The 21,916-nt window shown below is 41.9% G+C and overlaps 2 protein-coding genes across 3 annotated transcripts in view; both read right to left on the reverse strand.

Annotated features, from left to right (window-relative positions):
- Positions 1–2,889: 2,889 nt before the first annotated feature.
- Positions 2,890–5,617, reverse strand: pou3f2b (POU class 3 homeobox 2b). The gene is given in 3 exon segments (XM_079560822.1): positions 2,890–5,106; positions 5,108–5,144; positions 5,147–5,617. Coding segments are annotated over 3 exon segments (1,527 nt in total). The 5' UTR covers positions 5,448–5,617; the 3' UTR covers positions 2,890–3,917.
- Positions 5,618–5,728: 111 nt separating this feature from the next.
- Positions 5,729–21,916, reverse strand: part of LOC306966923 (uncharacterized protein) — a 153,329-nt gene continuing 137,141 nt past the window's right edge. For both annotated transcript variants that reach the window (XR_013793135.1, XM_079561777.1), the window contains one exon: positions 5,729–6,248. Coding sequence is in view for 1 of the 2 variants with exons in the window: in XM_079561777.1 (XP_079417903.1) it covers positions 6,226–6,248 (23 nt within the window). In the remaining variant the exon portion in view is untranslated. The remainder of the gene's footprint in view (positions 6,249–21,916) is intronic.

Raw genomic sequence — 21,916 nt, forward strand, 5'->3', positions numbered from 1 at the left:
AATGGAGCTGTCTAAGAATGTGACTTGTTTTTTATGGTCTCCACATGCACTTGATGCCTTTAGTTGTCATTTGTGTAATCTGGGCAGTATAAAGCAAGGCTGTTTCCAGTTTGGTTTGTTTCTATCATAAAGCAAGAGCTGTTTGTCCACATGTTTACAAATATATTTAATATAGAGTAGACCTATATGTTTTTCAGAAAAGAGAAACCATATAACCCACTTTAGACTGTAAATGCTCTCCATGTGCCGCAGTTGTATGTTTCCCTTTCTCAGATGCTCCAAACCAGTATGTTATGAGTGTATTTAATATCACTTGAAACCTTAACTTTAGACGGTGATGCTTCACTTTGCTTATGTGAACCACAGCGTTCTGTTGCCGGTCGTTATCGTGGGCCTATTTTGTGGCCACTAGATGGCGCTGGAGTACCGAATAACCTCCTGCTTCACCCTATAGCTTTGAGCCACAGCACAGGATCCTGAGCAGTCTTATGCTCTGGGATCCTGATGGGAAAAGTCGGGAGTCACCTAAATAAAAAGGAAGGTGTAATTAACTCGACGCGCTATGAACTGCGTCGCGCTGAAGGACGCTGGGCCGCGCGTGTTGGATTTCTGGCCTCTTCAAAGTGCGCTCCAACATCACAGGCCGTATTTGTCTCACGTCATGGGAGTTCAAAAGCACCAGAGATATAGGCTACTTTCGGGACTTGACAAAACCATAACAGCTACGTACAGATAAAGGTTTTTACCCTTACAAACTCGTAAATCAATTCACGTTTTTAAAAACCACAAGTAGGCCTATGAGCTGTTTTGTTGAAGGCGTCTGTGTTGAAGGGACAATAAAGTTGACCATCTTGGTCCTGTGTTAATGATGGCGAGTTAAGCTTTAGATCGTGGGTATCGTGCACAATTGCTGCGTAATCACATATCTCTCTTCTGAGTCGTTAAGAGTCGCTTTTATTTAGAAATTAGTTCGACCACGAATAATATTAGGGTTTAAAGAAGCCTAAATGTAGTGAGACAACTGGATAAAAAATAAAACAGCATGCAAAGGTTTGTCTTTTTCTGCGGGAATACTGTCCAGTATTCTGTATACTGTCCAGAAGACCTAAATAAAATTTAATTACGCATTGCCCAGGTCTGCTAATAAATCTATAACGTTTGTGAAACTTTAAAAAAAATGTTTTGAACATTTTTTTATGGTAAAATTTGCTGCGCATCCGATTTTAGTGGGGAAAAATGAAGCAATACAAATGGGAGGTTATACATTCTTAAGTAGCAACCGTGTATATAGGTTAGCTATATATTTTAACTTTTATGTAGCCTATTCATTTGGGCAAACATAGAGCAGCACAAGCTGATTTTGGAGACTAAGAAACAGTAAGCTAAATTGAATTTGAAAGCCAGCGAGAAATAGTAGCTATAGGCTTTTGTTTGTGAAACAGAACTTTGCCGTTTCTGTTTTGTTTGTTTTTCCCCCCAATAATAGGCTGGAAATAATTTAATCTATTTTTGTGTTTTTCAGTGTGTGCGTGTGTGTGTTTTGTTAAAGGTCAGGAACAATAAAAGCTGTGCACAGAGAAGTCGAAAGGCCTGGCTATAAACCAGTCTCTGGTTTGTCTTGGATCTCGGTTTGGGCCCTTACACAAACCTGCAGATGACAGATCTGCGCATGTTTTAGTCAGAGCCGTTATACTGGAGCAGCCCGGGGCAGAAACAACACATCACGGCGTTACAACGTGCCATTCATCAACTCACTCTCCTCCAGCAGTAAATGAATAGATGCATGGCACCGCAGCTGTCAAACGTATAGCGAGGCTCACACCGTGGAAATGAACATAATAAAAGGCTGCAGGTTGGAAAAAAGCTGTTTAATATCAACCCCATCATTTAAAAATGTGCAAGTCCGTAGAGTCCGTGTGACGCAGGATGAGGCACCTACATCAGGCGCTTCTCACCAGCGCTTCCTTGAGCCCAAGTTCGTCCAGTGAATATGACTGAGCCTAAATCACCAAGAAAACAAAGAAAAGGCTGATTGCTACAGCTACGTGCCACATTTTCCACTGAACCAGGATCTAATTAAAGCTACTGAGGATTCGGGTTTGTTTTCTGCTGGGGGAAAAAAAAAAGATCAGAACAAAGGCTGACGACAGACCGTCCCTGGATCTGTGCGTAAAACCAAACCAATAGCTCTGGAGAAAAGATGTATATACATTGAACGGTGGCGTTCTGTGTGACTGTGGCAATCCGCATCTGAAAGAACTAAATAAAATATCTGTCTCTCTCTGCTCTAAAACAAAGCATTACCATTTTCATATATATTTGTGTCATCTATAAAAAAGCCATTGCAGAATAAATTACAGTCGCAATACAAAAAATAAAAAATAAGAGGGCAAAATCGACAATAAATCAGGCTTGTGCCAGACATAGCAGCTAAAACACAAAATGGCTGCAATGGGATGGAAAAAAGAAACCTGACAAAACATCAATTTAAATATTTGTATGTTATGTTTCCGAGAGAGAAAAAAAGCACTTTTGGAGGGAGGGCTTTATAGTTTATTTAGACTATAACCTATTTCCGCCAATAAAGTCAAAGATTATAATCAATAAATTTCTATTGGCCAGCCAATAAATACAGAAGGGCTGTAATTTTGACAAACACCCTTTTGGCAAACCGCGCGTAATGCGATGTAATATAAAACAGCAGAGATTTGTGAATTGGATTTAAAAATGTAAATTAATGGAATGAATAATATTTATTTTAGTTCTTAAATCATTTTGGCACGTGTGCGTAAATGCATTGGAAACATTTTTGTAATGGCATGAAAAATTAACCTTCCACATAAAAAAGACTGAATTGACAGATTGGTTACGTTGATGATAATAATAATAATAATAATAATAATATTTAAAAAAAAAAACAATTTAAAAACTGACAGGTCAAAACAATCTACAACAGTGGGTTGTGATATGGTGGGTGGTATAATAAAAAAATATTATAAAAAAGAAAAAAAAAAATCAAAAAGTGCCCCAGTGAAAAAGGAATAGGGAATGGAAACTTCTTCAAAGTTATACAATATTTACAAAAGAGAATCCAGGTGTTCAGAGAGTTTTAGCCCTACGTCCCTCTGCTGTACCATCATCAATGGTGTGTGGAAAAGTGCCAGATAATCCAATCAATCGCCAGGGAGGGGGCCAATATTCAAGGCTTTGTGACGTGAAGGTATAATGGCCTTTTTGTTTGGTGTGGGAAAGGTCAAAGACCTTTCACTCACCTCTGAGCTGCTGCTATAATAATAATAATAATAATAATAATAATAATAATAATAATAATAATAATAATAATAATAATAATAATAATAATAATAATAATAATAATAATAATAATAATAATAAATACACTGTATGGCCAGCACTTTCCCAGCTTTGACGCTGCTCCTGGGCCTGGACTGACAGATGGGACCCAGGCCGCTGTCCCCCAGCTGGACACAGGACAGAACCTTCACTGGGCACTACTTCGCTCAATAAACGACCCCCTGTCCGCCCAAGCTGCCCGCTCGTCACTACGGGACGCAGTAAAACTAATCGCCATTTTCACTTTTACGCACGGCCAAAATAAGAGCAGGGTAAGCGCAGTGACTCGAAACTGGTTACAAACGCATCCTAAGCCTTGGCACACACGCCCTCCGTGTTTAGTTTAAATGCACAATGGGGGCTACACCTTGAAACTGCGTCGACTGAAATCACAGTGCTGGGCATGTATCCTTCGAGAACAGCATGTGTCCCCTACCAACCCACTGCAGATGTAATTTACTGCATCTATTATACATAAAGCACCCACTATTTCAGTCATAGTCCAGTGGTTTATATATAACCTTGAGGGATAAATAAAAACAAAGGACGAGTCCTGGAGTCCGCGTTCACTGGACCGGAGTCTGGACCCCGTGGTGCGGCGGCGTGTCCCCGTACACATCCTCGCTCCCGGGGAGCGCTCCTCCCGGGGGCGTCATGCGTTTCTCCTTCTGTCTCCTGTTACAAAACCAAACCCGGACCACTTCTTTCTCCAGGTGAAGACTGTCCGCCAGCGAAATAATTTCCGACGCTGCTGGTTTTGGGCACTTCAGAAAATGGCTCTCCAAAGCTCCTTTTACGCTTACCTCGATTGAAGTCCGTTTTTTTCGTTTCCTACCCTGCGCAGCGATTTTGTCTAGGCTCGTGGGGCTGCCCGACGTAGAGTCCGCCTCCTCCAGCCACTTGTTCAACAGAGGCTTGAGCTTGCACATGTTTTTGAAGCTGAGCTGCAGGGCCTCAAACCTGCATATGGTGGTCTGTGAAAACACATTTCCGTACAGAGTTCCTAGTGCAAGTCCCACGTCCGCCTGCGTGAAGCCAAGCTTGATCCTGCGCTGTTTGAATTGTTTGGCAAACTGCTCCAAGTCGTCCGACGTTGGTGTGTCCTCATCCGAGTGTTCATGATGGCTCTGTGGCCGGTGCTGGTGCTGATGTTGGGACTGCGCGTGTGAGTGCTCGCTGAGATGCGGGCTGTGGTGCTCGTCGTGCCCGTCTCGGAGGCTGCTGTGGTGGGGCATAGCCTGGCCGCTGCCCGGTAGCAGCCCGTTGACGCTGAAGCCCGGCTGTGAGTAGATCAGGCTCTGGCCGTTTGTGCTCGCCATGCTGGGAATGTGCGCAGCGGTCGTGGTCCTCCACGCGCGACCATCGTGATGGTTCCCGTGATGCACCAGGTGGCGCGTTTGGTGCTGCAGGTTGCCGCTGGAGCTGTTATTGTGCATGTCCTCTCGTGCGCCCTGCACCGTGGGCTTGATGTCCTGCTCAGCCCATGGTGTAGCCTCTCCGTGGGACAGTGCTGTGATCCACTGGTGCGCATGGCTAAGCGCGTGGCTGTTGGTCTGGAGCGGATAGTCTCCCTGCAACAGGCTTTGTGCGTCCCGGTACGCCGTGGCTTGCTGCATGCCACCGGGCTCCGCGTGCACGATGGACGCGCTGGACGTAAGGATGCTGTAGTGGTTAGACGCTGCGGTCGCCATGACTCCCGGAGCCGGACTGGTTGCTCTCACGGAAGCTGCGTTGCATTTGACAGAGCCTCTCTGCCACAGGCGGCTCCCAGGCGCTCTGCCAAGCGGACGCGAGGCGCACCTGGACCGAGCCCCGCCCACACTTTGCTCATTGGACGCACGAGCGTGATGGACGTGGTTACCACGGGCAACCAAGTGGCGATTGGCTGCGGGGACGTCTCCGCGAACACTAGGGTCTTTGTTGGAGAGGTGCGAGCTGGGGCTGCCGTGGAAGTGAAGCTGGAGAGGAGCATGGGGCGAGGAGTGCGCGGAGCTGCGGGTGCCTGTAAAGGCACAGCTGATTTCCTTTGATTTGGTGTGTTCCAGCACCCTGCTGTAACTACTGTCTGACCCGGAATCTATCCCTTGGACGGACATCTCTGGATTCACTCATGTTTACTCAGGTTCTGGTGATTCTGTTATGTTCTTATGGTAGCCCATCAAAAAGTCCAGTTGGTAAAGTCAGACCACATTTTTCACCAAACAAAAGCTTAATATTTGAAATCTTTCAAAATTGATAGTTGTGTTTCATGTTGAATGATGTTGATTTTACAAAAGAAGAAGAGAAACAACACATTCCTAGTAAATATATGATTTACTAGATTGTAGAGATTAAGATGGTTCTGCTGACATGATAAACACAATTACACCATACAGATTAATTCTTTTTTTAAACTATTATAACCGTAAAGTTAAGAAAAACAACCATACACTTTATTGAAGTAAAGGGCTTTTGTTTGTTTGTTCTTCACATTTCACATTAGCCTGCTGACCACTGAGAGCTGTCCATGATTCTTTACATTTACAAAGCACATGCCCAGCTGCTGTATGTGCCTAAAGCTCATCCTGAGAGAGGGGACAGACTGAAGTGAAGAGGCGGATTAGACCAGGCCCTGAGTCCAGACCAGTGCAGAGCGGGGCAGCTGTCGTCCCCCCGGCGTTAGCTCAGAGGACGGGACATTGTCCAGAGAGGGGACATTCCTGGCTGGGCGCTGCTGGTTGCCATAGGGAGAGGTATAAATGAAAGGAGGGCGTTGGTGTCGCTGCTGCTCCCCCTACTCCAGGACAGTCTAAAGACCTCTATTTAGAGAGGCTCTGCTGCCAGGACAATGCCTTCGACGGGACAGGAGAGGGAGGGGTTGAAGAGAAGCACCCCTCAGAGACGGAGAGGCCAAAACACTGAAAAAGATGAGAACAATTTCAAAGTCTGTGCTCAAATACAATGAGAAAAAATATGTATAGAAAGAAGTGTAAAATGTTTGAACTGAACAGAAGCCAATTGCAAGTAACTCCGCAATGATTCCAAACATTAACAAGAATAATTTCATCCACCAGAAGTAAAGGCCTCAAATTAAAACCATACATCAGTGACGAAAGAGCCTCAGTCTCCACAAATCATGACTGGGGAAATATGCAAATTGCATAAATTGTAATTAGACATTTTCTTTAATAACACGGAGAGCAGTAAAATTAAAAAGGCACAAAAAGTAATCATCACAGAAATATTTTTGAGACTACTGCTAAGTGACAAAAAAGTAAAGTTGGGAATATGTGCAGAATCAGACGTAGTAAGTTCAAATAGTTTAAATCGGAAAAGGCAGTTCACATATAAAATAGCCCATATTGTAGTAAGTAGCGTTTTCTACAGAAGTACAATAAATACAAATGGTAGAATGCTAATAAAAAGCCACATTAAAAGTGTCAATATTTCAAAACAATTCTTTGAAAATATCAGATTAACTTTGTTTTTTATATTTCTTTGTCTTTGTTTGTTTGCGTTCTCAAGTTTAATACCATGACATTTGAGATTCCGGATAATCACTATTCTACTAATTAGCCACAATAATTGTATATCTACTACTGAAGCTACTGCATCATTCTTTACAACTTTGTCACGGTGGTATGATTATATCCAAAACCAGCCAAAAAAAAAGAAGAAAAAAAAGGCTACAATACAAAGAAGACACTGAAAAAACAATGATTTTTTGCTCCAAACTACAGCCGTCAATTTAAGCTCTAATTGGGCCTTTAATGTCTGTACATTCGCCGATAACAATCGTGTAAGATTCACAGCTGCACGGACGGGAAGTGCTCGGTTTGAGTGGGGAAAAGTTTCTGGGCACGGCTCGGTAATTCATTCTGGTAATACTGAACATTATTGTGGCGTAACACTGAAATCGGCCAAATCAAAAGAACATTGTGGTAATTAGACTGTAATTCAAGGCATTACCATATCGCCACACAGGCTTAAATAGTCGTGTTGGGAGAAACGCAAAGCACATTATTTTAATGGTGTAATATGCAAACTACGGCTCGTTTCAATTACATGGCTTAACAATGCATAAATGATGCGATCCTTGTTATTTGGACACAGGGTCCCGGGTTAGTCCCTCACACGGGATGCTCATGGGCCTTGTCAGTGCAGCAGAAGTCAGAATGGGCACGAGAGCGGCTGCCAAACTACATTTAAGGGAATACAAATGAACAGTGAGAATGTAAGCGTTAAATTAACAGTAGGATAATTATATGACCCGTGTGCTGTAAAGATTCAATTTCTGAGGCTTTAATTAGGTGACTGTCTCCCCGTACTGTACCAGCTCACAGCCCGCTGCCAATTTCTCACCAGCAAGCATCCTACGAGCGGAAATAATTAGATTTTATTAAGACACGGCTCCGGTAATAAAGAAAATCAAAGGCAGAGCTGCTTAAGTATGATATGTTTTTAAAATGTTTCGTGCACAGTCCACTGGGTCCAATTTGCCCCGGGGTAGGTCCATCATCATTAGCTTTGTGTCATATCCTACACTGACCACTGTGTGCAGAAGGAGGACGATATGGTCACTTTTATAAACTTAACTGAACAAGAAATGATTGTACAAACACTGGTTTAAAAGCCCCGCTGCATCTGGGAACGTGTCGGCCTTTATTACAGGTGATAAAACACAATGCTATACAATCAGATGTTTAACAGCTTAGCATTAAGTGCCACAGAGCGAAAAACTGTCCCATTTGGAGCATTACTGGTTTATTACAGACACGGCTTAGGGGAACAATCCCCGCTAAAAGGATATTACTTTGTATTGTGTGACAAACAGAAACAAAATCAACAATGAGGCTTCCACTGTCAATATGCGAGTGTTTTGTGCTTCAAATGCAGGAGGATGATGAACATCGAACTCACTTATTCCATAGGACGCCTTCTCTTGGTTTTCCCTTCCCTGGGAAGCATGTGTCTCAAAGTTTCATTCTTATTTTCGCAGGGAAACAGCACAATGAGGAAACTTTCTCTCTGCTGCTCCTTTTTGACTTTCATAGACATGCCCACAATTAACTTAACTATTTATTGTAATACTGTACATGAGCAAAACACATTTATTTATTCAAAATGTTTTGGTATATCTTTCATTAATTGATATAGGTTAAAAGGTTACATTTGGTCTGGCTCTAACTTGCTGCTAAAGGGAATGTGTACCGTTTTCAGATAAGGGCAATATCTTTGCCCATTAAAGATTTAACATTGTGACCATTTTCATTGCAATTCTGAGAGTGTTTTCCTATATTGTATGATTTTAGTACATCTTTCTTTGTTCATACAAGTCCCTTAAACCTTGTCAGGGAATGTTGCACGGGAAAGTGGCGGAACATTTTCTCTAGGGCTGCACAATATGAAAAAAACTAATGCAATATCAGTGGAATACAAACCATTTCAACAGAGTAAAGTTCCAACAAATGTAAACAAAAAGTCAGAACCAAAAGGCTAAAATGAAAGTTAACTCCAAATCATGACTTGAACTGAACATTTGCACATTTCTAAGTTACAATGCCGTGTTGTTTAAGGCTGTCTTGTCATGTGCAAACCTCTCTCAGTTGGAAGATCTTCGTAATTCGGTGATGTATTGGGACTTATTGCGATATGGATATCATTGCATCACAGAACATTGCGCGAATAAGTATTTGGCGCTACACATATTGCCGTCCTCGTTTGTCCTTTATTGCCCAAGTAGTACTGCTTGTACTGAATTAAAACTTCCTCTACTTTCCATTCAAGGGCAGTGTATTTCAAAGCAATAACAAAGACATTGAGGCTTCATTTTTGATTAGCCGTTCAGATATCAAGGTGTCTTACGTAATCAGCCCCTCGCCGGCCCTCCAGCTTTCATCTCTACTGTAATTGTTGTGTGCATCAAAGCGATCGAGAGAGGACTGACAGTTTGTATGGGTGGAATAATACAGCGGGCGAGTGACGACATGGGGAGAGAGAGGGAAGGGGGAGGGGCCTTGTGGGAGACGGACATATCGGCCCTAAGAAAAGAAACTGGAGAGGACTCAAAGTGGGGAGCGAGTTAACGAGTAGGACAGCGTTAATTGTGTGCATTGTGCGATTTCTCTATTGGCGAGTGCGTCCGCGAAGCAGCAGCCCGCCGACACCGCGGCCAGCTCCCAAACCCCGGTATTCCAACGCAATTAGGCCACTCAAAGACCTGCTTAAACCTGCACCCCCCACTCCATAGAGCTGCGGATATCTGCGGCTCCTGCGGGTCCCCCCTCCATTGTAGCCAGGAGGGGTGGGCTCGGTCCCCCTTTGAGCTTAGAGGCCCGGGATGAGGAGACCACCCCTGGGAGCAGTGGAAAAAGAAGGATTATGCCTCTTTTTCTGTGCCGTTCAATCACTTTTTTTGTTTTGTTTTGTTATCATTTTGCTTTTGGGAGTTAGACCTCGGTAGAAGCTGGTGTTACATGCATGTATGTGTGTAGCTTAATGCAGATTGTAGATAAAAGTTAAGTAAAGTTAAGTAGGTTTACACGTTTAACTATGAGTGCTACAACTAAAGTTCTAAAACAAGTGCCAACACAACTACTGCTTCATGGCGCAACTTCAAGATTGTACTGTACAAAGCTGAACTTGCACAGTTTCTTAACCGAGGAGCCATAGCCTACCACCAATGATTTAACACCACTCTAGTCGTAGTATTAACACAAACACAAACAAATATGAAAAAAAAAAAACAGCAGGCATTTCCTAATGATGGGTGTTTGTATTGGTTGGAGAAAAGCAAAGAATATACCAATAAATAACATGGGTTTGTCTCTTCTCATACCTGACTTAATGTGCTTTTATTTTGATAACCCACAGTAAAAACAAAAAAAAATGAAATAAAATAGCATTGTTTGTATCTAACTGATCAATAGGCACATTTGGTATGATTATTTATCAGGGTGTTTAAACAGAATAGTTGCTCATGTAACACGACAAAGCAATAAAATGTGCAATAAAATGTGCCAGAGTAAGCCATAAAAGTGCTCAGAAAGTCAAAGAACATAAATAGGTACTTCCTACCACTAATAAATGCACTACAGATACACAACTATACCGCAATACTGTCACTATTTCATATTAATGCTACTACTATTAGTAACACTACTACGGCGACGACTACTGCTAAAAGCACATCCCCGTCTCTGTGGTGCAAGAATTATAAAAAAACCTGGAGCTACAGTTAGTTTAGTTTAGTTGCACGGCCATCATTAGTACTACTACAAGAACTCATTTGGCCTTGAATACTACGACTACACTACCGCTACTACAACCTGAAGGTATAAGTTCCTATTTCTGTGAACAGCAGAGATGGATGTCATTGTCACTGAAGCAATACTTTTCCTTTCCTCTTTCATTATTCATACAGTCACATATTTCAACAAGTGGCATCTCCGCTGGCACCGGCGCCAGTCTGCGGGCCCTCTCTACGGGCAGAGTTAAGAGAAAGCTCCGCACGATAGCAGTGTTTTCTTTTGGCTGCCTTTCAACGCGTCTTCTATCCCCCTGAAAGCATTTAAAAGAGATTATGCTACACCTCCCCAATAAGAGGAGAGAAAGACACCGAGAGAGAGAGAGAGAGAGAGGGGCAAAACTGGCACATTCACACCTGCAATGCAACTCAATGGCATCATCAGATTAACAAGGTAATCCGCACAATGAGCTGTTTGATTCGTGTGCTTTTGGCAGACAGTGCCGCCAAGCATAATGCACGGTGTTATTTCGGGTCCGTCCCAGCACGAAGGAACCTGGCAGACCATATTCTGTTCAGAGGAGATTCTAAAGCGCAGACCAGTGTTCAATCCTTCAAAAAATACAGAGAGAAATCATACTGGAGTCTTTTTTTTCATTCTACTGTCAATTCACTCACACCTTTAACAAGACAAGAACTCCAAAAGCACCTCACGCATTTGTCAATTCGTGGAGTAAAAGTTTTGGAGCCGGCAGTAAAAGTTACTCCTCATGAATCAACTGCTGAAATATTGCAACAATTATGAAGGTCTGCTTTCTCTTTTTTTTTTGCTATAGCTAAACGTTCAATATGACACCATCCATAACTGCTTGACCTGTCTTTTCCAGCAATTTACATGAGCTTTTTTCATAAAACAACCATCAAAGTTACACTACAACACACTGGCTTGTTAAGAAGCATTTCTCTGGACCTACACTATCTGGCCATGTATCTATAGATGTGCTCGTCGGCTCCCCATTGCTCATGGTTAGCTCGATTAGCCCCGCGTGCCTCGTTCATCAGCGCACAGGCAGCAGATGGCAGGAGACGTGTTACCGGCCGCACCACTATGTAACGTGTGTCTAATTGAAACATCAATACAATCCTGTCAATACACGCTAACGCTACAGAACGGGACCATACCTGCCGACCTGCACACGAAGGAGATCTCAACCTTGTTCTTTGTTTTGAACAATTTCACACATCAAACTCTGCCCCACATTTAAAACCAGAATATACCTGCTCAAGTGGACAAAAAGTAATCAAAATATGACTAAGGTGAAAGTGTTTTCTCCAATCTCTCTGACTGCTACTACTATAATCATTAAAAGTAGTAAGGTATTGACTTCCTTTTCGCTTTTGCATCCGTTTGTTTATGGTAGTAGGGCTGCTGTTGTCTCCAGTTTCTCGATTTGAAGAAAAAAGAAAAAAAGTAAAAAAAAGTTGAGGGACTTGGTTCAGAAATTATCAGTAATTTGCTGTTATGGAGCAAAATTCAGCAGAGAGCAGAGGAGAAATTAGGCAGATAGAAATTAATTTGTTATTTGTCCAACTCAATGAGGAGTGTCACAGCCCTGTTTAATGAATGGGTAATCCATTTCTTATTGCTCTGCGCTGAGTTCACCCTTCAATGAAGTGGAAAAAGACAAACATATCTCTCTCCGGAGCTTTCCTTCCGGAGGTAAACGAGGCTCGGGACCTGCCCCCGTGAGCCATTTGTTTTTGAGCTGTGATTTATATGTTTGGGGAGTGATTGAGTTTTTAAAGCAAGTTAGAATCTGTAATAAATATTGTCTGCCATCGCCGAGGCCACACAGCTGAAAAACTGTGCGAGAAATGGATTCATGATCAATGGGTTTGCACCTCTGAGGATCAGCGCGCAGACTGTCTGTAAAACTAGTGTTCATGTTTCTGCTATTGCCGGCACTGTGCTGCTCCACTCGGTTTGTCCCAGTTTAGGAGGCCCCCATCGCATCAAAGATTACAATAAAGTGGCAGTGGCTGCAAGTGGAGATATCACAACCCCCCACTAAAAGAAGTAAGCTGAAACTTCTTCCTTTTAGCCATTAATCTGAATGCAGTATTTTACTTTCTTGAATTATATCTTTCAACCACATGTGTCAGTAATGTTAAAATGGAGGATACTTGCTGATGATCTTCTAATCCATCTCTTTTGTTCTTTTACTGACCGCTTATGGTTGGAGTTGGTAAATTTGGATGAAAGAGGTGATTACCTGAAAGACAAAAAGATGACACCTTTTTCGGGTTGACAATTACTTCGACTTCTTATCTTCCAGCCCTGTAAACAAAGCAGAGGTTTGGCATTAACTTCTTCTCAACCTCTTTGTGTGGTTACCACTATGCACCGATAACTTCCCTCTAAGCAACGCATGGGAACGACACCTTCTTAATAAAATATCACAAGAAACAGATTTTTCTTTGTCCACTAGATTCTGCAGACACGCTCTTTTGGAAAAATGACTAACAGAGTGACATTTTAGTAGCACACCAACCCAGTGGCTTGTTAACGTGAAAATTTATTCGTTCGCCAAAGATAATTCCTGCTTGTTGTGGAACATTATTTGTTCCTGGTAAGACTCCTCGACATTTACTTTTGTTGCTCTTCACTCGCCCCTGCAGCAGAGACCAACGTGGATTTTCTACTTTGAATATCCCAGAAATCTCAAGCAATTTTAGACACTTAGGGTGACATACGCAACTTCTGAGGGCAGTCCGTTGCTACAGTTTAGTCGTACAAGGTAAGAAAGAAATTGTGCTGTTCACTCACCAATTATTCAGTTACCTGTGTCTATAGCAGCTAACCACAAATGGCTGGACACACTTTTCCATTTAATTTGCAATGATCGCTCTATGCACAAAAATTAAAGGTTATTGAAAAAAAGTAGAAAACAAGGATGAAAACGCGAAGAAAAAGTGACAGAAAACGCAATGAAAAAAGCAACAAAAAAGCCACAAGAACGTGACAAAAACGTTCCCAAAAACACAATGACAACATGATAAAAAAGTGACAAAATGAAGGCACAAAAAATAAAGTGACATAAAAAGAGACGAAAACACAAATGTGACAAAAAAGTTACGTTCACTTTTGTAGGTCTTAGCTTTCGTAGGTATGACAAAACAGCAAGAAGGTCCCGGGTTTGATTCCCACCTGGATGGGGCCTTTCTGTGTGGAGTTTACATGTTCTCCCTGTGTCTGCGTAGGTTTCCTCCGGTTTCCCCTACCACTAAAAACATGTACAATAGGCCAGAATAAATGATATGTGCACGTGAATAAAATGTGGTCCGGGCTGGGACCGTTGGCCCAGATGTGTGCAGTCGTCACAGCGCTTCAGTCAGTTCCCCCAGGGGAAACTGAAGCTACAAACGTAGCTTACCACCATCGAGTAAATGTAAAATTGTCTCATGTAAAAGCGCTCTTCTTCTTCTTGTTCTTAACTTTCAAATGACACTGTTACTCCCCAGTTAAGAAGCTTTTAGATTTGAGTAAAGCTGAACTGGAGATAATGTGCTCGGTTAAGGCGGGGGTTAAGAGGTTAACCACCTATTGTTGTTGTGCAGGCTCTCAATCGCCCAGGAATAATCCATCGTAGAAGAGATGTTGAAATACTGTCGACTTGAACTGGGTTGAGGACGTTTCGCTTCTTCTGTTAACAAGTAGTGCAGAGAGGAGATGGGAGCCCAGGAGTGGACAGACTTAAAGCCGCTTCTCTAGCTCGTGTTTTGAATCAGTCCTACATTTTGCCTACAAGAGCAAGAAACTTCTGCAGACAGAAACGAAAACTCAACCAACCCAGTCCAGACAAATGCTGTATATTTTAGAATCTCTACTACAATAGTTCACTGCCCTAAAGCTAAATAGCTGGTTGCAAGAGGAAGGGCAACTGGCATTACAAACCTCAGTGGATACAAAACATTTTCTTGACAATGATGCCATTAATAGAATCTACTGAAGTCCTGAAATGACATCCACCTACGTACCATTTATTCTGTTCACTCGTAGTGTCCAAGCTTAAAAGCGGCAAGACAAGGCTCATTCAATGTCGGGATTACAGTTTAATCTTGGCTCAAGTTTTTCAGTCTGTTTTGACGTCCCTGCGTGTCGTGAGGAATCCCGAGTTTGGTTTGCTTGCTCGCTTTGGTCGCTGTGCAGCGGGTGGCTCACAGATACTGTATTTACGAAGCGGAGAGATGAGGGAGTTGCTGCAAAAGACGGCACTTTCAATTATTTCTCACAGCATTCATGGAAATAGAGGCACAGCGGGGAAGGAGAGCTTGAACGACAGAAGTATAAAAAGCTAGAAGTCCTGTGTTAAAATAAATGGAGACATACTGTACGAGAGATTGTAATGGATTTGGGCTTTAAACAATGATTGGAGTGATGTTTGAAGCTGGAAAAGTACAGTTACTTTCAAAGTGTGTTTATTAAAAGCCCTACATAAGACAAAAGATCACAATAGCAAAAGTTGGACATTCCACCTGTTACAATTGCAACTCCTACTTGACGGTATGTTCATTCTAAACCAAAGCCTCAACTTTCTGAGTGTCAAATTGGCCTCTGTTGCAACGCTGTGTGACATCATCTGCATACCCTCCACTGTTGATGCTATGAGTCTTTTTTTTTTTACTGACGCCTCCACAACTCGTGACACTGCCCTCCTCTTCTGTTCGCACATTTCATTTTTTCATTTTCATTTATTTATTTATTTGAGCAGAAAAAAGTATGTCAACATTTTACAGAAAAGAAAAAAAAAATACAAAACAAGACTTTGTGCTCAAAAGGAGTAGGAAGAAGTTCAAGAACTTATAGTAAACCTACCCCTTATCTCTCATTCAAGTAATCTTCACATAAACTTTCCACTAGACTCATGCAAGAAACTGATGCATGAGTCTGTGCTTACATATTGATATAAATCGTTTATGATCGTACAAAATGTCAAAGAATTTCATCATTTACAGTCTACCAAAAAATGAAAATAAAGGATTTATCATTTACAGTCGTAAATAAATAAATACACCATATGGTACATAAGAGTTATACCAAGGCACATCTCTCTTTTGTTCTGATCCCACAAAAATATATATAATATCGCTCAGCCCTGCTATACCAACTATACCCAAATGTACAAGCTCCGTATAACCATGTAGAAATAGAAACTGTCCTGGGAGTCAGACTCAAGGTGGGCCAAAGCGACATAAAACGCCGACCATTCTCCTTCAGAGCCCTTCAAATTAAAAGCCTGAGATTGGCAGATCTCCCAAACCTTTAAGCCACAAACACCATTTAACACATTCACCGTGTCCTGCCCTGAACTCGCTAACAGAAACACGAAGAGCGACTTCCGAAATGTTTGGACATGGGCCAAAGCGGGTAGTAACAGTAACTTTATAATGATTTTTATGAAGAAAGTAGTTTAATTACAACTTGCATAAAGATGTTTGGCAGAAACATGACTTTAAAATTGCAAATGTGAATTTATTTATTTTATGGTCTGTCTTTTGTTATGGGGAAACCTGCAGTGTCACGTTATCTTTAGACTTCAACGCATTATGACAAAGAAAAAAAAGTATGCAGTATACATTTCCTTTTCCTTAATATCAAAATACAGTATTTATCACAGAGTTCTGACAATTTAAGCATTGATCAGCAGGCTGGCTATCAAAAACGATCCAAACTATTCCGACCCACCAGAGAATCACTGTTAAAATCACGTTTGTAAACCATTTCCTGGTGCTTTAGCGGTTTATCAAAGGTCAGTCTATAAAGGAACAACTCTTGGGTATATTTTTTCACTACTTTACCTACTGTACCATCCTGGTCCTATTAGATCAAACAAAGGACATGATTTGTAGTCTTTTACAGTGTGTCTCTCTCTCTTTCTCCACATACCAACACAGCCCTCAGGTAAAAGTGCCTGCCGTGTGCTACATGTGTACGTGTGAGTCAGGGCTCGGGGTTGGAAGGTCTGTTTGCCTCGCCGTCAAACATCGATTTATCCTTTTCTCCAATTTATTTCTCCTCCTTTAGACGACAATGCATTCAGATACGCCTCTGGGGGAGAACCCTTGGCGTGCGCAGAAGCTTTCTGATTGGTTACATGGACGCATCCACAACCCTATGACAGGACAAAACACAAAGAAAAGGAGATAGGGCGGCACTATAGATCGCAATATGAACGCAGTATCCATATTATGAGATGCCAATATTTTGTTTAAATTTCATGGAGCAAGCGACATGGATATTTACAATAGGAGTTTAAATGGAATTGCATCCATTTTATGGTTTTTCATCCAGTGGTACTCATTCTGCCCTCTCTGCAGTGTCTGTTCAACTTGTGGGGAGCTATATTGTCATTTTCCTTCTATTCTTTTTAAATCCCAATAAATGTTTTTATTTTCACAGCAAATGGCCTGAGGGTGAATGGGGCATTGTCTTGTGACTCTCCCCTCTGACACATCCCAATCTGTCAAAGCGCTTCTTACTCTTTGTCAGTAGTAACCTTTAAGAGACTAGATCACAGTTGGTCATTTCATGCTCACTACTGCCACCTCAGGTCTTACGCGTAACTGCAATCTCTATATTAAGCTCGTGCATGACGGTACTTCGGACTGAAGTAACAGCTTTTTGAGCGACAGTGCAGGATTTTAGAGGCAGTTGTGGTGAATAGGTCTTGGCTCATTCTACACATTAGGACGTTGCTGGAACATGTAGGGGCAGGAAACTACTTTGTTCTAACATTTTTAAACTCTGTATAGTCCCTTTAAGTAACCTTTTGAAGCAACTGCACTTCTTCAGAAGCTACTTTAAACTTTTACCCATCTCTTTCCACTGTCAGTAACTCTCTAAAGCTCAATGTGTCATATGAAAATAAACTCAAAATATATTTAAACTTCAATTAACTTTCTTGTATCTCATCTTAAGATATATTTGTATCTGTATTCTTCTGAAATATCAAGAATAGACTTGTATGCTTCGTAAGAATTTTTTTTTTACCTCTTACCACCCGCCTTAACCGAGTGACTTGACCCAAATCTAAAAGCTTCTCAACTGACGCTTACAGCCTACAGGCCAGAGTAACACCTCATTTAAAAGCTAAGACCGACAAAACTGATCTAAACTGATCTTTTTCACTTTTGTTTTTGTCACCTTTTTGTTATACCTTTAAAACTCTTATGTTGCGCTTTTGTTGATTTTTCGTTACATTTTTGCCACTTGCGTTTTCACCCGTTTTTTCTTCTTTTCACAATTTTGACGCGTTTTTCCAAGAAGCTTTTAGGTTTGGGTAAAGCTGAACTAGAGAAAATGTGTTCGGTTCAGGTGGGGGTTAAGAGGTTAACTTCTGCTTGAGTGCAAATATTTCAAAATAACGTCACTTGTACTTAAATACATATTCTGGCTACTCTACTCGCCTGTGGTATTAATTAAATGTCAACTTTTAGGAAGAAGATCCATCCGAGCCTCTTTAATCTCAATAGAAGCCGTCTGTCTTACTGTAACAGCCAGAATAAACGGCAGCATAAAACGTAATTGTTCCTCATAATCAGGTTTTGACTACAAGGCGATGGGATCAGAATAACAATATCTCCAGTCCTAATTCAACTGCCTGATCCCTATCTCCGCCTGTATGATTCTGACATTTTCAGATGTTATTACTCCGACTCGAGGATTTGTATCGTAAAGCCCCGGCGGTGGCAGTGGCTGTGTTCGACAGAATCTGCTGCGTGCGCACAAATCTGCCCCCTCCACCTTCACCCACCCACACGCGCGCTCCGAGCAGCCATTCCTCAGTGTCACGGTGAGCGACGCCTGGCACATCCTTACACCTGAAGTTGATCAATGCCGATACGTCCAGGGGGAAATTGAAATCCATAGGAAATTAGGCGGCGCCAGTGATTTATTGGAATAGTAAATCAGGCTGTGTGCATGTGTGTGTACAGTATACTGATATAGAGGTGGGGAGCGTTGACAAAAATTGTTCTTGAGGAAAAGTCTCGTGATTTTGATTGATTCGGTGAAAACATGATATTAGTACATCCAAAATAACTATCACTGAAGCACTGTGTAACTACTAACTTATTTAAACTGAGTACTAGGACGAAAAACTATAAATGTTGATAAAGAGTCTACTGTCCAGACACAATAGTTCATACTTTTTTTTTTACCGCCACCGTCGTCCTTTGGAGTCACTATGTAAACCCCTTTTAGTCACATATTGACTATTTGGGTTGACCATACACAACATAAACAAATATGGCACAAACTTTACGCATCAGGCTGATTTTTTCCACAAAATACTACTTTTACAACATAGTTTTCTGGTGGCCTGTTCCTTTACCTGAACAGGCCATCGTTTGTACATACCGAGATAGGTTCTTACCTGAGCTTAACCGAGTTGATGCGTACCAGTCTGGTCTTTGTGCGTGCGCTCAGTCACGCACAGCGACCAAAGATGTTGTTAGCAAGCATATTCCTATAGCTCCAAACGGGGTTGAAGTTGGAAGCTTCCACGCTCTTTCATGGGCACGCACACAGACCAGATAGGTACGTATCAACTCGTCTAAGCTCAGGTAAGAACATATCACAGTATGGAAGAACTGTGTGCCCTCAGTCACGCAAAAAAGACCAAAGATGTTGTTAGCATTTTGGCCTCTCCCAGTATATTCCTATACAGTAGCTCCAAACGGGGTGAAGTTAGAAGCGACCAAGCTCTTCCATGGGCACGCACAAAGACCAGACAGGTACCAACATAAGCTCAGGTAAGAACACATCTCAGTATGGAAAAAACGGTGGCCTGTTCCTTGCAGTTGTTCCAGTGTGTTTTATTCATCAGTCTGTTAAATAGATGCGGTGGCAGCTGCGTGACGCTCTTCCCTTGTAGCTCAACAAGGAGAACACCTTCTTAACACAGGGTTGTAGGAGCGAGGCTGACACACAACGTTAATGTAGCGCGCATTTAGTGCTTTTTGTAAATGGTGGCATTTAAAAGTTTAAGAAGTAATACATTGGTACTTTACTTGCCATTAATAAAAGTGCGAGTGATAACTTATTTCTGAACAAACAGGGCATCTGTAGTTTATTATAATTATACTTTTTTTCTGGAATTAATTAATACATGATTTAATATGTACAACATATATGACTCAGAATGTTTTTGTCCTCTTGGCCCCTCTGAGGATTTGTTTTTTACAGGACATTTTCAGCTTAGAACAAGTTTTGTGAATGCCAAAAACCTTCCTAAGACTGTGTTGTGAATGAGGTCCATTGTTACTAAGTAAAACGTATGCTGAGATGAATCCACTCTTGGAACTACACGTTTAATCAGAAGCAACTCAAGTAAAAGTAAAGCAAATCATGATTATCCTCACTCTCATTAAAAGTCCCCTAAACTTTCCCATTCTCCCCGAGTATTGGCCCATGGAGGAGTATGTGGTCCCCTCCGGTGAACCCCCCTCTGCGATGACAGGCCGGGGGTGACAACGCGAACCCCAGACACACAAAGCTTCCCCAGGGGTCCTGCTGCGGTGGGAAGAGGAGAGCCACTGTCTGTACAAATGTCAGGTCCATTTCTGAGCAAATGTTTGATATCACAACGAATCAAAAGACGCAGGGCTCAATAAACAACCATGAAACAGAGAAACAAAGGGAGAGGCAGAGTCGTCGTCTGAAATCTGGCACTGATTCGTTTGGACAGCTCTATTTTTGGTCTGTTCTTCTGTTTTGATTTATATTCTTTAAAAAACATTCAGCTGTTTCTTTACTATCCACAATGTGTGAAACATGATCATTCATCATCATAATAATAACGGTTTGAGAGAAACCGGACAATGAAAGGATTGTAGTGTGTTTTAGAAAATACAAATTAGTGGTACTTTTTCGATTCCTAGTTATGGTTTAACAATATTGAAACTCACTTCAGCATAAGCACTTTCTCAAAGCTGTCAGTGTCTGCTGAGACCACGGGGCGGTCCTGATTTCAATCATGTTTGTCAATACAATCCTCTGAGAATATTTTTGCCAGTATTAGTGGCTCGTACTATGTGTATCACTGCCGGTACTTAGGCTTTTCAGGTGACATCTATACCTATATATCTATCTATACAGGTCTACTGGGCAAAACATTGTTCACAGGGAGCCATATAGTTCACAGTAACCAGTCCTTTATAAAGAAATATTACGAGCGATGTCTTTATGCTTGGGTTTCATCAGTTGTAGGTGAGGCAATCAGACATTGTGCATGAGCTGGTGCGGCTACAGTCCAATGGTGAAATAAAAACATATATTTGACATAGAGTTTAGTGCATTTGTATAGCTTATGGGGAGGGTTGCATTCAAGCGTGAACGTGCAAATAAATCCAGGAGGTTTTTCTTTTAGACGCGGAATCACTTCCCACTGCGCTCTCCCACACCCTTTCTCCGCACTTCCCAGGTACACCACCGCTTGTGTTAGAGCGGCGGTTTTGTCCTTCTTTAATTGCTTTTTTTTTTTTTTTTTGCAAGAAGAAGAGAAGACAACAACAAGCTGTGGCTCGGGCTGCAGCTAATGGAGAGGCTGTAATAGTGAATAGGGGCATTCATCTGGAGACGTCGGTGAATCGCGGCGCACAATACCCTCGCACTGGGCTGCTCAGATCATCAACCAACCGCCCAACACACACTGACACAAAAACACACACACAACACACACATATACAGGAATCATGGAGATCAGGGGAGCCCAGGGAGGAACCTAATCACACCTCCATGGAGAGCAGACACAGAGGAGGGAGGAGAGGAGACCAAACAAGGTGATAGGGGGCACGGAAGGAGGTGGAGAAATTGATGTTTTTTACCATTTAATTTAGCTCACAGACGCCTGAGAGACAGAATAAACAAAGCCATGACATTGCACGGCATAAATACATGCACATATGCAACAGGAAAATGTCTCGTGTTCACTTATAAAAACGAAAATATATAGCAATTCCTATCATCCGAAGTTTACAGCTATGTTTTTCTGTTTAACCCTTTATAGGGCAAGTGACTATTTTTGGTCATTTCCGCACACTTTACATATGGCCTCTCTGCTGCACATCAAGGTAAAGAAGCGTGTAGTCCTCACTCAACCAATCAGAAGAGATCACCCTACATCACAGATCTCACTACTGTGGCATCAGCAGAGTCCAACGTCCTGTTTCCTCTGAAGTCTGAAAAAGAACTTGAAAACTAATCATGGTAAGTTGATGCAACGCAACACATTTTATTGGCGAATAATTGTGCTAAGTGATGATGTATGTGTTGGTTTT

Source organism: Gobius niger (assembly GCF_951799975.1).
Source record: "Gobius niger genome assembly, chromosome: 8".
Taxonomy (NCBI): domain Eukaryota; kingdom Metazoa; phylum Chordata; class Actinopteri; order Gobiiformes; family Gobiidae; genus Gobius; species Gobius niger.